The sequence below is a fragment of the Leucoraja erinacea genome, chromosome 7 (assembly GCF_028641065.1).
Source record: "Leucoraja erinacea ecotype New England chromosome 7, Leri_hhj_1, whole genome shotgun sequence".
Lineage (NCBI taxonomy): Eukaryota > Metazoa > Chordata > Chondrichthyes > Rajiformes > Rajidae > Leucoraja > Leucoraja erinaceus.
In genome coordinates, this window is record NC_073383.1 from 35,125,764 (window position 1) to 35,141,570 (window position 15,807).

Sequence of the window (15,807 nt, forward strand, 5' to 3'; positions counted from 1 at the left end):
AGACAAATGCTCCAGTAGAGGCTGGACCACAGTTTTAAATAGTTTCAGCCATGACCAATTTGTTTTTACTTTCTATGCCTCTATTAAAAACGCATAAAATTGTTAATGTATTATTAACCACCTTTTCAACCTACCCTTCCACTTTCATTGATTTATAGTCACATAACTCCAAATCCCTCTGCCCTACACACCCTTTGGAGTAGCATTCATTAATCTACATTGAATTTTCTCATTGTTGCTACCAAAGTGCATCATCACACATTTCACTTGCCACCTCTATGGCCATTATATTGTCTGTCAATATTCTACTATAATCTATCACTGTTCTCTTCGTAATAATACCAAGGTTTTTTCAACTGCAAATTTAGAAAATTAAGATTTATAATAATAAAGACATAATAATAACACCAGATACCAGATCTGTATTGAGTTTGCTGGCCTCCACTCCGGTGACAGGTTTGACAATTGACCTCAGCATCAAATATCAACTTAAAGGAATAGGAAATAGCTTGCAGCCATATTCTTGATCATGGCCTACTGCAAAATGAATTTAATAAGCTGGGCTAGGATCTCATCATTATCAGACAGTAAAATGTGCCCCAAGTCCAGAATGGCACATGATGTCATGGATAAAGTACCAGAACTGGCATGCTACTAGTATTGCCTCCCAAAATCTATGATTTTGAGAGAAAATAGAAATAAATAAAATGAATGACTCACCATATTCAAGTTGAATGAGTTTTGAAAATTACCTGTAATTTGAATTGCTCTGATGCAGTGAAGGTGATTTTTCTCCCAACTGAAATAGTAAAAAAAAAAGATATAATAAACTATCAAAAAATGATACTGAGCTGCAATCTTTCCACTTAAACCTTCCACATACGAATAATTTATGTGTGTCCACTGTAGTTGATCTTCACTGCTTAACTGAAATTGTGCCTCACTCATGACCATGGAAACATAACTGTTAAACCAGCTAACCTGGGAGTGAATCAGAATCTTTCTAGCCTTTGTTGGTCAATAGTTTATTATTTTAATTAGGTAACTCATCAATAAAGCATTCACATTTTATAACTGGAAACTCAAAACTTCTCAAAGAACTTACTAACTTGAACCCGCATGCCAGTAAATGTCCAAGACTCATGGAAGCTGCAGACTGACCATCAAAATAATTTGGAGAAAGATCTTTGTGGATTGAAATTCTACACAATCAGTCCCAGATAACCATGTACTTCAATGCCCAATAATCTGGATCATGTTGGTTTAGTAAACCACAGGAAACTCTAAAATGTAAAATGTAAATAAACAGCATGGTTTCAAATTGGCTAAATTCAGACATTAATTGCACAACATCTGTATATCAGTGATCCAGACTTTTCGGATATGTAATCAATTGCATTGTTATGGGAGGTAGGATATATTCCACAAAAAGCTACCAGACATTCCAAATATATGGATAGATCTGAAGGATGTTAAATGTGATTATGGTTTTTTGATCGTTTTAGAAATCTGGCTCTTCAAACAAGATGGGATTTGCCTGGTATCAACTGTACAAATATTTTTTAAAGTGAATTCATACCATAGCAGGAACAAATGTACCATATGGCAGATTCAACTCAACAGACAACAAAGGGAGACTGTCCAAAGATATTCCTTCCAGCACTTTCTGCTTCATGCCCTCATAGTTATTTTTAAGCCCTTGTAACACAGATGATAATGCTGTGCCATTGTCAGTGCCGTCTTCCAATCTTGGGAACCTTTGATTTAAGAGAAATATCAATTAATTCACAGCCAAAAGAGGATTGGATAAATGCTGAAAACCTAAACTAACAAATAAAAGGAATAACATAGCAATTTAATCAAGGTGCTAGAAAGTTTTGTACTAAACTCTTCTGATGGATTTGTTTCCAAACTTAACAGGAAAAACTTCACCAAGAAGTGGATTGTATAGCTCAGAAACCAATAAGACTTCAAAGGCAACATTGAAGTAATCCATTAAGCCTAAAATACTTCACCCGATTACTTTGCTGATGAACTAGTCAGCCAACAGTTGGATACCATCATCCCCAAAGGAAGTGACAAAATCCGTGAAAAAAATGGAAAGAATATCAGTGATTATCATCAAATTATGACATTACTTTTTCAGGAAGTTTTAAAATATTTTTGTAAATGTTAACATGCTTGAGAGAATGATGGAACCAATGAGTTGCAAGTTTCAGTCAAGCTGATAATGTTCATATGTTGAAATCGTGGAGAATGAGTTTTAACTACACAGTAATTTAATTTGAGTGTGGTAGTTGTGAAGCAGCTTGTCATGTTTATACATTTCTGAAAAATTGCCTGTAAATTGATTTTTTTTAATACCCTTCATAAGACTGATATATTGATTCAGATGGAAGAATGCAAAGATAGCTGATATTGATATAATTGAACAGAACTGCTTCATGCACAGCAAAGAGTAGCCGGAAGCCAGAGGATTGGGAAACTTTCATCGGACAACAAAGGAAACAAAATGGGCAATACGGGCTGAAAAGATGAAGTACATGGGGAAGCTGGTCAGGAATATAAAGGAGAACAGTAAAGGTTTCTTTAGATATGTTAAGGGAAAAAGAGTAGCAAAGTTAAATGTGGGTCCCTTGAAAGCAGACACGGGTGAAATTGTTAATGGCAACAAGGAAATGGCAGAAGAGTTGAATAGGTACTTTGGATCCGTCTACACTAAGGAAGACACAAACAATCTCCCAGATGTACTGGAGGACAGAGGATCTAAGGGGCTTAGAGAAACTGAAAGAAATTTTCATTAGGCAAGAAATAGTATTGGGTAGGCTAATGGGATTGAAGGATGATAAATCCCCTGGGCCTGATGGTCTGCATCCCAGGGTCTTCAGGGAGGTGGCTCTAGAAATTGTGGACGCATTGGTGATCATTTTCCAATGTTCAATAGATTCAGGATCAGTTCCTGTGGATTGGAGGATAGCTAATGTTATCCCACTTTTCAAGAAAGGAGCGAGAGAGAAAACGGGGAATTAAAGACCAGTTAGCCTGACTTCGGTGGTGGGAAAGATGCTGGAGTCAATTATTAAAGAGGTAATAATGGGGCATTTGGATAGCAGTAAAAGGATTAGTCCAAGTCAACATGGATTTATAAAAGGGAAATCCTGCTTGACTAATCTTCTGGAATTTTTTGAGGATGTGACAAGTAAAATGGATGAAGGGGTGCCAGTGGATGTAGTATATCTAGACTTTCAGAAAGCTTTTGATAAGGTCCCGCACGGGAGACTGGTGACTAAAATTAGAGCACATGGTATTGGGGGCAGGGTGTTGACATGGATAGAAAATTGGTTGGCAGACCGGAAGCAAAGAGTAGGAGTGAACGGGTCCTTTTCAGAATGGCAGGCAGTGGTGAGTGGAGTGCCGCAAGGCTCGATGTTGGGGCCATAACTGTTTACCATATATATTAATGATTTGGAAGAGGGAATTAGGAGCAACACTAGCAAGTTTGCGATGACACAAAGCTGGGTGGCAGTGTGAACTGTGAAGAGGATGTTAGGAGGTTGCAGAGTGACCTGGACAGGTTGAGTGAGTGTGCAGATGCATGGAAGATGAAGTATAATATAGATAAATGTGAGGTTATCCACTTTGGCGGCAAAAATAAGGGGGCAGATTATTATCTCAATGAGGTTAGGTTAGGTAAGGGGGAGGTACAGCGAGACCTGGGTGTCCTTGTACACTGGTCACTGAAAGTTGGCGTGCAGGTACAGCAGGCAGTGAAGAAAGCTAATGGAATGTTGGCCTTCATAACAAGAGGATTTCAGTATAGGAGTAAAGAGGTTCTTCTGCAGTTGTATAGGGCTCTGGTGAGACCATATCTGAAGTATTGTGTACAGTTTTGGTCTCCTAATTTGAGGAAGGACATCCTAGTGATTGAGGCAGTGCAGTGTAGGTTCACGAGATTGATCCGTGGGATGGCGGGACTGTCATATGAGGAAAGATTGAAAAGAATAGCCTTGTATTCACTGGAGTTTAGAAGGATGAGGGGGTATCTTATAGAAATATATAAAATTTTAAAAGGGCTGGACAAGATAGATGCAGGAAAAATATTCCCAATGTTGGGCGAGTCCAGAACCAGGGGCCACAGTCTTAGAATAAAGGGAAGGCCACTTAAGACTGAGGTGAGAAAAAACGTTTTCACCCAGAGTTGCGAATTTATGGAATTCCCTGCCACAGAGGGTAGTGGAGGCCAAATCACTGGATGGATTTAAGAGAGAGTTAGATAGAGCTCTAGGGGCTAGTGGAGTCGAGGGATATGGGGAGAAGGCTGGCACAGGTTATTGATAGGGGACGGTCAGCCATGATCACAATGAATGGTGGTGCTGGCTCAAAGGGCCGAATGGTCTCCTCCTGCACCTATTTTCTATGTTTCTATGTAACTGGACAGCAGCTGAAAAAGGAGAGGAAGTAAAAAAAAAGTTATCCCATGACAGTCATTATAAATTGAAACTGCATAAATGGATTACCAATCTTAAGTTCCAAACTAAAAATAACTTGCCAATACTCATTGCACACCTCTTTTCCCCCATTCAAATAAAAAAAAGATAGCTAAGCCATGTACTGGAGAGCAGTTAATATCTATGCAAGGTAACTGTTTAATTAACTGATGTTATGTAAAGAATTCTGGGTTTACCATTTTAATCTTTTATTTGTGGACATGGTCTTGACTGTGCTGAAATAAATGTTTATTGTATGGTACTACTTTGAAAACAAATTCAATTCATATTGGATATGACTATAAAGCATCTACAGTGTTTCACAAAAAGGAAATCAAACGAGATGCTGTCCGTTATTGTCGATTGTCCGCTGTTACCGAGAAAGGTATTATTATAGTTTGCATTAGAAAGAAACAACTGCAGTTGCTGGTTAATACACACAAGGACACAAAGTGATCATCAGGTCAGGTACCATCTCCGAACAACTGTAGATAGGTGATGTTTCAACTCGGGACCCTTCTTCAAACTCGAACGGGAACTAGGCCTGGAATCCAGGTGAGTTGAAAGTTCCAGCCTGCTGGCGGCCAGGGGAAATGCGAGGATCAACGGAGTCAATGGTTGCAGACGTAGTGCAGGTCGACAGTGGCAGTTATGAAACTGGGGGCGGCGGTGGCAGGCACAACCTGTGAATGGCCGGCGTAGCGGTGACAGTGGTAGAGACTGTGGTGGTGGGGACATGGCGGTGGCAGTGGAAGCGGCCAGGTGGCGGCAGGAGCGGCGTGGGAGGTGGTGGCGGGAGCAACTGCGGAGGCAATGGCGGCAGGCGCGGAGTGGGAGCAGCCGGGGTGGCGGTGACAGCAGCAGTAGGCACAGCTGGGGAGGCTGCACAGTCGGAGGGTGGCGTCAGCAGCCCGGCTTGGTAGTGAAGGTCGATAGGTCAGTCTTAACCGAAATCCGTCATAAAGAGGTCCATAAAAACGAGGGTTTACTGTACCATGCTGTAAACTTTTATGATAAATGCAGGATCTATCATTGTTACACTCAAAACTCTTCCTGATCTTTTCCCCCACCTTAAAAAAAAAGTCTGCTAAGCATCTGTTATTTATACAAATAAAAAAATGTCTTGACTTTGCTGGTCCTAAAATTTTGGAAGTAAGACTAATTCAGTAATAGTATGAAAATATTATGCATGCTTTATAATCAATGTTTTGGAACCTTTTAGTTGATCACCTTAAAGCAAGTGGATTAGACAGGGACTATTTTTAAACTGAATGAAATATGCTAGATACATGAAGTTCACATTACACTCTCTAAATGCACCTACCCTGAGTCTCCAGATATATTATTTTCAATATATACACTGTGAACTCTCCAGCAATGCTGTCGACACATCAAATATTGCATTTTCAAAAATTGTAACTCTGCCTTTAGAGCTCGTTGCTTCATATAACCACAGCAGTCTGATGAATAATTTCCATCTTCGCTGACAGTCAGGTAAACTGGACGCTGTTGCTGCAACTCTGTTCTGTAAAAGCATTGTAAAAGGTGGTAATTATCAGAACATTTCATATGTTCAGTATGCCACCAAAGATTTTGGAACACTAATTGAAAACAAGTTAATCACTTACATTTGTTTAAAAAGATAAGTTCTTGTCAGATATTTCCACAACCAGAGTCAACTCTTATTTCTAAAATATTATATTCTTTATGACTTCCCACCATCATCCACTCACCTGCAAAACATTTTTCATAATTTCCAAGAGTTTGGTGCAGTTCATATGCGTCAAGATGTTTCTCAGTACACAATGTAGGAAAATGTCAATTACTCCTAATAGCTTTTGAAAATGAATCCAAGCTTACAACGTTAGAGTAAAAATGAAGTCAGATCAATGTGGGGAATACTAAAATGATAGGGCAGTTGAGGTCAAGAAGATAATGTTGGGGCTCTTGAAGAACATTAAGGTGGATAAATACCCAGGGCCTGATGGATCCATCCGGGATTATTAAGAGAGGCAAGGGAACAGATTGATCTTTGTATCTTCGCTGGCCACAGGCAAAGTTCCGGAGGACTGTAGAATAGCCAATGTTGTTCCTTTGTTTAAGGAGTTTGAAGAAGAATCAACGAGGTCATAGAGGTGTGGAGCCAAGGGAGATGGATAAGGTCCTCAATGAGTATTTCTCCTCTGTTTTTACCATGGAGAAAGCTAAAAGGACGGAGGAACTTGGGGCAGTCAATGAAAATGTCTTGAGAGCAGTCAAAGAGGCGCTGAAGGTCCTGACGTGTACGAAGGTAGACAAATTTCCTGGGCTGGATCTATAGGAATGTGTAAAAACTCAGAATCCATACACGAGTATGTTGTTTATTTAAGAAAGCACACAGAGCTCAAATACATAGGTGTTGTAAGCTCAAGCTCAACGACGAATCTAACTAGAGACTGGACTAACAGGCTAGATAATATGAGACACTCAACCAGATAGCTGTTTGAGTGTACAGTGGTATGCAGCAAAACATGACATTGATCAGATCAACTAGTACTGACTGTTCTACATCCTCCTTCTTAAGTATAATAAATCATGGAACAAAATAAACATACAACTAAAACTTCCAATGTATAGTAGGAAGATACAGTGCTTTATAAATCATGACTAAGCCATGAAGAATATGAATAAGGAGGAGTACAAAGTGGCCTACGTAATGGAAACCTGTAATCGGTATTTAATACACTTTGTATTTAGGGTTAGGCCGTCAAACCCGTCCTATACGCTTACGGTACAAGCCCTCTGCTGGAGGGCTGGGTGACATCAGATCAGGTGGTGGTTCCATAGCCTTTGTGGGGGACTTCGATGAGGCAGTGTGGAGCAAATCAATCTTAAACCAACCAGAGTAGGAGTCTACTAGAACCAGGTACTGGTTGCCATTCCAATCAAAAATGTCAGTCACCAGGGTTGTCCACGGTAGATCAGGAACCGGGTGATGCAGGAGCGGTTCTGATGCGGTGCTAGACTGTTACATAACGCACACGACTGTGTCCTCTGGCGTACATAGTCCGACATGGCAGACCAGAAAAACATGCTCTTGGCCCATTGCACTGTTGCCTCTGAACCAGCTTGCCCTCTATGTATGGCATGAAAGTACTCCTGCTGCAGTGAAGCTGGGACCAGTGCTTTGTGGCCCTTCATATTACAGGGGCGGCAATCGCTATCAAAACATGGGGGGGGGGCACACACACACACAATTTGAGGCCCCAGTTTCTTGGTGACCGCCCGCAAGCGCCCACACACACGTGAGGCTTCGAAGTCTTCCGCTGTGGGCCCTGTGAACGGTAACATCGGGAGCTGACCTGGTTGGTGACCGACTCCGAACTGCAACAATAGCAGCTTTGTCCACCCCGAATCATGGGGCTTAAATCGCCCCATTCGTGGGGCCTTTCATCGCCTGGTGCGGCTCAAAATCGTCCGGCAGTGGCTTCAACATCGCGAACCTCAATCACCTTGACGCAGTAGTTTGATTTTAAGCTGCGCTGGGCGATGAAAGGCCCGCAAACGGGCCGGTTCAGCCCTTAGAAAGCATCTGATACCAGCTTGAATCTTTCAAAAGCTACAATCTAACTATCTATATTACTAAAAGTCTGTTCTTGACCGGTTTTGGCCATCTGTGCTGCGATTTCTGAGAGAATGCTGCCACCTACGGCCGTCATTTTTGGCCACCTTGCTCAGAGCCCCCCTCCGCCGTATGTGTGCCGAGGATTTTTCCCGTCGATGAAAAATGACAGAGATATTAATGATTTTACAAAATTCCCCATTCTCTCTGCTGGCCCTGCTGGCGGCAGGGGGGAGGGACTATAAAACCAGGAAGTGGTGTGCCTCAATCAGTGTCTGCAAGCTAGAGGAAGGCAGAGGGTCACGTTTCTCTGAGCTGTGAATAACACTGAACACATGTCTACTCAAATGTAAGTGTCCTTAGTGGTTCTAAAATGCTTGCAAAATGTGTCTATTGGTTCTACAATGCTTGCAGAATGTTTCTTTTTTGGTTCTACAATGTTGTTTAGGTTCTCCTCCCCCCCCTCTCCCTCCCCTTCCCCCCTCCTCCCCCTCCCCCTCCCCTCCCCCTCTACCCTCCCCTCCCCCCCCCCCCCTCTCCCCCCTCCCCGCCCTCCCTCCCCCCCTCCCCCCTCCTCCTCTCTCCCCCCCCCCCTCTCCTCTCCTCTCCCCCCCCCCCTCCTCCCCCCCCTCTCTTCCTTCTCCTCCCCCCCCCTTTCCCTTCCCCCCCTTGCCCTCCCCCCCCTCTCCTCCCCCCCTCTCTTTCTCCTCCTCCCCCCCCCCCCCCCCTTTCCCTCCCCCCCCCCTCTCCTCCCCCCCCCCTCTCCTCCCTCCCCCCTCCCCCCTTTCCACCCCCCTCTTTCCCCCTCTCCTCCCCCCCCCTCCTCTCCCCCTCCCCCTCTCTTCCTTCTCCCCCCCTCTCCCTTCCCCCCCTCTCCCCCCTCTTCCCTCTCCTCCCCCCTCCCCCCCTCCCTCCCCCGCTCCTCCCCCCTCCCCCTCTCTTCCCCCCCCCCCCCCCTTTCCCTTCCTCTCTCTCCCCCCTTCTCCTCTCTCCCCTCTACTCTCCTCTCCCTCCCCCCTCTCCCCCCCTCGCCTATCCCCCCCTCTCTTTCTCCTCCCCCCCCTCCCTCCCCCCTCCTTCCCCCCCTCATCCCCTTCCTCTCTCCCCCCCCCTCTCCTCTCCCCCCCCCTCTCTCCTCCTCTTCCCCCCCTCTCCTCTTCCCCCCCTCTCCTCTCCCCCCCCCCCTCCCTCCCCCCTTTTCCCTTCCCCCCCCCTTCCCCCCCCTCTCTTTCTCCCCCCCCTCCTCCCCCCTTTCCCTTCCTCTCTCCCCCCCTCTCCTCCCCCCCCTCCTCTCCCCTCTACTCTCCTCTCCCTCTCCTCTTCCCCCCCTCTCCTCCCCCCCCCCCTCCCCCTCTTTCTCCTCCCCCCCCCCCTCCCCCCCCCTTCCCTCCCTTCCTCTCTCCCCCCCTCCCCCCTTCTCCTCTCTCTCCCCCTCTACTCTCCTCTCCTCCCCCCCCTCTCCTAACCCCCCTCTCTCCCCCCCCCCTCTTCCTCCCCCCCCTCTCCCCTTTCTCTTTCTCCCCCCTTCTCTCTCTCCCCCCTCTCCCCCCCTCCCCCTCCCCTCCCCCTCTCCTCTCCCCCCCCTCTCGTCTCCCCCCATCTCCTCTTTCCCCCCCCCCATCCTCTCCTGAACCCTCTCCCCTCTCAGCACACCCTCACCCCCTTTCTTCCTTCTCCTCCCCCCCCTTCTCTCACCGAATTTCAAAATCCGGATTACAAAACATGGGGTGGGGGGGTGGGGGGGATTGTTCCCCACCTCTCAAAATACGGGAGGGACGCGTTCCCCCACCCTCCCCGGGATTTCCGTCCATAATAACTCCGCTCGATTACCAGTTCGTTCCTGACAGGAAAGTAAAAGTGAGTGCTGCTTGTAAGGCCATCCGCGTTTAATGATAGATGCGAGTACCTGTAGGGTGTTATATTCAGCCATATGGCTGGTGAAAACATGACCAACATAGTTAACTTGGTTGACTCGAAACCTGCATATATTGGGGTTAAGTTTTAAGTGTACCTCACTGGCGCCGCGGTTGAGCACCTTTTTCAAGTTATCATCGTGCACCTGCAGGTCTTTACCCATTACGATAATATCATCCACAATGATCGCGTAGGGGTATCTGTCAAAAATTAGCTCCATCGAGCATTGGAATACTTTGCTGGCAGAATTGATGCTGAACGACATGCACAGAAATCTGTAGTGTCCGAAAGCTGTGCTGAAAGTAGTGAGCAGCTATTGATTGTCAAGAGGAATTTGCAAGATCGAGCTCTTGGCATTCAACACAGAGAACACAGTAGCCTTGCCTCTGTGCGCAGCCACCTCTTCCACAGTACGCATGGGGTGACGAGGTCTCTTTAACGCAGTATTTAGGTCACTAGGGTTGATACATATATGTATCTCCTGCTTGTTCTTTTTAGTGGTGGCTACCATCGAGGATACTCAATTCGTGGGTTCAGAGACTGGCGTGATGACCCCTCGGGCTTCCATTCTATCGAGTTCAGCTTTAACTCGGTCTCGCATGGCAACCGGAACACGATTAGCAGGGCGAACAACAGGCTTGACGTCCAGGTCTAAAATCATTGAATACATGAGCGGCAGTTCGCCGAGTTCATAATTGAAAAGGTCTTTGTAATCCACCAAAATGCATTGTGTAGAGTAGGGGGTTGGCATTAGTTGATGAACTGCTTTGCTGAATGAAACCAGCCCCATGTCAATACAAGCATCTACACCCAGGAGTGGTACCACTTTGCCCCTCACAATGTAAAATAGCAGTTTGTGTGACTGTGTCGCTGCGTGGCACTGCAGGTCAACAACTCCAATGGGAATTAGTTCGCTTCCGCCATAAGCGAGTAACGTGGCGTTGCTTGCTTTTATCTTTTCAGCATTTTTTTTTTCCAGCATTCCGAAGCTTTGAAAAATCCATCTGAGACATAACGTTACAGCGAGCACCTGTGTCAATTTTCGCCTCCACTGTTACATTGTTTACTTTAAGCGTGACCATGGGATCTCTGTTTTTAAGAAGGGGTCTGTTTTGTTTCATTAGGCTGATAAGGTTGTCGATTTCTTCTAACATACGGTCGCACAGCATCGATGCTATATGCAGCCTGTGGTGTGGTCAGTGTTTTAGTGAGCGCTTCGGTCACCTCATTAACTTGACAAGACCCGATTGCTCTAGCCAGCGTGAGGTCGGGATCGCGTAAAAGCTCTTTCTTCAATTTGTCATCTAAAATGCCACACACAAGCCTGCCCCTGACAAGTTCATCACAGAGGGCACTGAAGTTGCAGCGCTGTGCTATATGTTGTAATGAGCATACATACGTTTCCACTGGCTCCCCTTGTGTTTGGCTGCACGTCAAGAATTTATGTCGCTGCATGATGAGATTGGTATGAGGGTCGTATAGCTCGCAGAACTTTCTCTTGAGGCATTCAGGGTCGTACATTGATTCAGCAGGTGTAATCTCTTGACTTTGCGCAATCCAGTATTGCAGGGGTATAAACAAACAACGTTGCCCGATGCACAGCATCATGTGCCGCCAGATAAGAGGAATATAGATGCTTGGGTGTGAACAGTCTTGCCTTGGTGCGTTGCAGCCATGTAGATATCGTAGTCCTCCTCGAAAACTCGCCATCGCTCTTCGATATCCCCATCAAAGACCAGTGGTTCTGGCTTGCAGAATGAATCATGGCAAAGACTGTGAAAGGTCCGCAAAATCACTGAAGACGTTGATCCAAAGCGTTCCTGTGACTTCTGACACCATATAGTGAATGTGTAATAACTCAGAATCCATACATGAGTGCAAGTTGTTTATTTAAGAAAGCACACAGAGCTCAAATACATAGGTGTTGTAACCTCATGCTCAATGACGAATCTAACTGGAGGCTGATTAGCAGGCTAGATAATATGAGACACTCAACCAGATAGCTGTTTGAGTGTACAATGGTATGCAGTAAAACATGACATGGATCAGGCCAACTAGTACTGACTGATCTACAGGATCAAATATATCCGAGGACACTGTGGGAAACTAGAGAGAAAAGTGCAGGAGCCCTGGCTGAAATTTTGAAGTCATCATTAAATATAGGCGAATTACCAGAAGGCTGGAGGGTGGCAAATGTTGTGTCTCTATTTAATAAGTGCTGCAAGGAAAGAGCTGGTAACTACATGCCAATGAGCTTAACATTTATAGTCGAAAAGTTATTAGAGAATATTTTGAATGATAGGATATACATGAATTTAGACAAGGGCTGATTAAGGATAGTCAGCATGGTTTTGTACGTGTGAGGTCGTGTCTCACAAATCTGATTTAATTTTTTTGAAGACATGACCAAAGAGCTGTAGTTGTATATATGGATTTCAGCAAAGCATTTGACAGGGTTCCACGTAGTAGGCTGCTCTGGATGGTTAGATCACATGGGATCCAAGGAGATAGCTGAATGGATAGAAAATTGGCTTCATGGAAGGAATTAGGAGGTGATGGTGGAAGGTTGCTTCTCAAACAGGAGGCCTGTGACTAGTGGTGTGCCTCAGGAATCAGTGCTAGGCCCCTTACTGTTTGCATTTATATCAATGATTTGGATGAGAATGTAGATGGCAAAATTAACAAGTTTGCAGATGATGCAAAAGTGGGTGGTATTGCAGATAGTGAAGATGGTTGTCATAAATTGCAGCAAGATCTTGATCGGTTGGCCAGGTAGGCTGAGGAATGGTTGATGGAATTTAATACAGAGAAATGTAAGGTGTTGCATTTTTGGATGTCTAACATGGCAGGACCTAGACTATGAATGGTAGGGCTCTAGGAAGTATAGGGCAGAGGGATCTAGGAATGCAGGTACATAGTTAGATACATAGTTATAACATAATTAGCTTAACAGTAACTTTGCCCAATTCATTATTATTGATTTGGATGTGAATTCCTGGATGTGCACGGATAGAGAAGTGGTTGGCAGACAGGAAACAAAGAGTAGGGATTAACGGGTCCCTTTCAGAATGGCAGGCAGTGGCCAGTGGGGTACCGCAAGGCTTGGTGCTGGGACCGCAGCTATTTACAATATACATCAATGATTTGGATGAAGGGATTCAAAGTAACATTAGCAAATTTGCAGATGACACAAAGCTGGGTGGCAGTGTGAACTGTGAGGAGGATGCTATGAGAATGCAGGGTGACTTGGACAGGTTGGGGGAGTGGGCAGATGCATGGCAGATGAAGTTTAATGCAGATAAATGTGAGGTTATCCATTTTGGTAGCAAAAACAGGAAGGCTGATTACTATCTAAATGGCGTCAAGTTGGGAAAAGGGGAAGTACAACGGGAACTGGGGGGTCCTTGTACACCAGTCTATGAAAGTAAGCATGCAGGTACAGCAAGCAGTGAAGAAAGCGAATGGCATGTTGGCCTTTATAACAAGAGGAATCAAATATAGGAGCAAAGAGGTCCTTCTGCAGTTGTACAGAGCCCTAGTGAGACCACACCTGGAGTATTGTGTGCAGTTTTGGTCCCCTAATTTGAGGAAGAACATTCTTGCTATTGAGGGAGTGCAGCGATGTTAATTCCCGGGATGGCGGGACTGTCATGTGCTGAGAGAATGAAGCAGCTGGGCTTGTACACTCTGGGGTTTAGAAGGATGAGAGGTGTTAAGTTGGAACAAATGCAGAGAAGATTTATAAGGGCGTTGCCAGGACTCGAGGGTCTGAGCTATAGGGAGAGGTTGAGCAGGAGGATGTGGGGTGATCTTATCATTAGATCATGAGAGTAATAGATTGTGTAGATGCACAGAGTTTCTTGCCCAGAATAGGGGGATCGAGAACCAGAGGGCATAGGTTTAAGGTGAAGGGGGAAAGATTTTATAGGCATCAGATCGACACATTTTTCACACAAAGGGTAGTGGGTGTATGGAACGACCTGCTGGAGGAGGTAGTTAAGGCAGATACTATTGCAACTTTTAAGATAGATTTAGACAGATACATGGATAGGATGGGTTTAGAAAGATATGGGCCAAAAGCAGGAAGGTGGAACTAGTATAGATGGGACTTGTTGGTTGGCGTAAGCAAGTTGGACCGAGGGGCCTGTTTCCATGCTATATGACTTTTTGAATGCATACAAACTCTGGATTAATTAAAGAAAATTTAAAAAATCATATACTGAAAATCTAAAAATAGAATAACTAGAAAGTGCAGGATGTACTCAGCAAGTCAGGTGTCATTTGTGGAAAAGGAAACGTTCCAGGTGCAAACCTTTTACCAGTAAAGTCTTCTGGATTAATTTATAGGTAACTAGATCTAGAAATACCTTTTACACTTTTTCTTCAGCTGATCAAGTTCACCGAGAACTTTCCTCAATTTGGTTTTGCATTTATTATTGTCCAATTCCTGCAAGAAAAAGGTAATTTTGGATATAGTTTAGTTCAGTGTAGTTTATTTTCACGTGTACCGAAGTACAGTGAAGAGCGTTTGCTGCGTGTTAACCAGTCAGCAGAAAGACAATACATGATTACCGTCGATCTATTCCAGTTCATAGATACACATTAAGGGAACATTCATTTTAGGAATGCTGAAAGGAGGTTGATGGGACAGAAGGTGGGGGAAAAGAGGGGGAGGACCTCTTTAACCTTGGGGGGAGAAGATGTAATTTACAGGCCTGATATCTTGTTTGTCCCTCTCCTTTGTGCTCATTCCATTTGTTTAGTTTTTCCAGCCAGTTCATTTGCAAGTAAAAATCTCTTGTACCTTCTAAGTAAGCAGCACTGTCATCTGCATAACGGTTCTCTCCAGAGATGCTGCCTGTCCCGCTGAGTTACTCCAGCATTGTGTGTCTACTCTTGGTTTCTAGTCTATTATAGGCATTCCCTTGCATTCTTTCACCACTTGCCCTTTTCTGTAACTCAAAACATGCTTGGTTGCTAACTTTTCCCGATTCTGATGAAAAGTTGTTGACTTAAAATATTGACTCTGTTTCGTTCTCCTTCAATCAATCAACCTTTATTGTCATCTTGCAAAGCAACAATTGTACAGTGCAAAATGAGAAGACGTTTCCCAGGGAATACCAGAGCATCGCACATAAATCTTAAACATTTCACACATAATAAAACAATAAAAACAATCCAGTCCCTGATGAAACAGTATAAATAGTTAAAAGCAGGTAAAACAGCAACATTTAAATACAGTAAAAACACTCATTAAAATGTCCAGGGCAGCTGATTTGAGTGGCCAGTGCCAGAGTTATTAAATTGTCAGTGCAAAGCAGCAGAATCAGGTGCAGTGACTGTTTAGCAGCATCACAGCCTGTGGCAGGAAGCTGTTTAGCAGTCTGGTAGACTGGGCTTTGATGCTACGGTATCTCTTGCCTGATGACAGGAGATCCAGATGTGTGTGGAGGGGGTGCAGTTTGTCCTTAGCTATTCTCAGTGCTTTTTTCAGACAGCGGCTCTGGAACAGTTCTTGTACGGAGGGTAGGGAGACGCCAATGATCCTCTCTGCTCCCCTCACTACCCTCTGCAGTACCACATGTTCATGCAGTACGTGAGTACAGACTCCACCGTGCCCCTGTAAAAAGTCCTGAGGATGTTGGTAGGGAGTGAGGCCTGTTTGAGTTTCCTCAGGTAGCGCAATCGCTGATGGGCCTGTTTGACAATCCCAGTGTTGTTCCTGGACCAGGTGAGACTGTCTGTAATTTGCACTGTCCAGGTGAGACTGTCTATAAAAATAGAGTATTTTTATATTATTTTCAA

General features: G+C 44.6%; 1 protein-coding gene across 6 annotated transcripts in view; it reads right to left on the reverse strand.

Moving 5' to 3' along the window:
• The window catches only part of rbm44 (RNA binding motif protein 44), a 90,801-nt gene that overhangs the window by 34,375 nt on the left and 40,619 nt on the right, over positions 1 to 15,807 (reverse strand). For all 6 annotated transcript variants that reach the window (XM_055638255.1, XM_055638253.1, XM_055638256.1 and 3 more), the window contains 4 exons: positions 14,370 to 14,449; positions 5,812 to 6,012; positions 1,580 to 1,757; positions 753 to 799 (listed from right to left, as the gene is read on the reverse strand). In XM_055638255.1, coding sequence (XP_055494230.1) covers positions 753 to 799; positions 1,580 to 1,757; positions 5,812 to 6,012; positions 14,370 to 14,449 — 506 coding nt within the window. The remainder of the gene's footprint in view (positions 1 to 752; positions 800 to 1,579; positions 1,758 to 5,811; positions 6,013 to 14,369; positions 14,450 to 15,807) is intronic.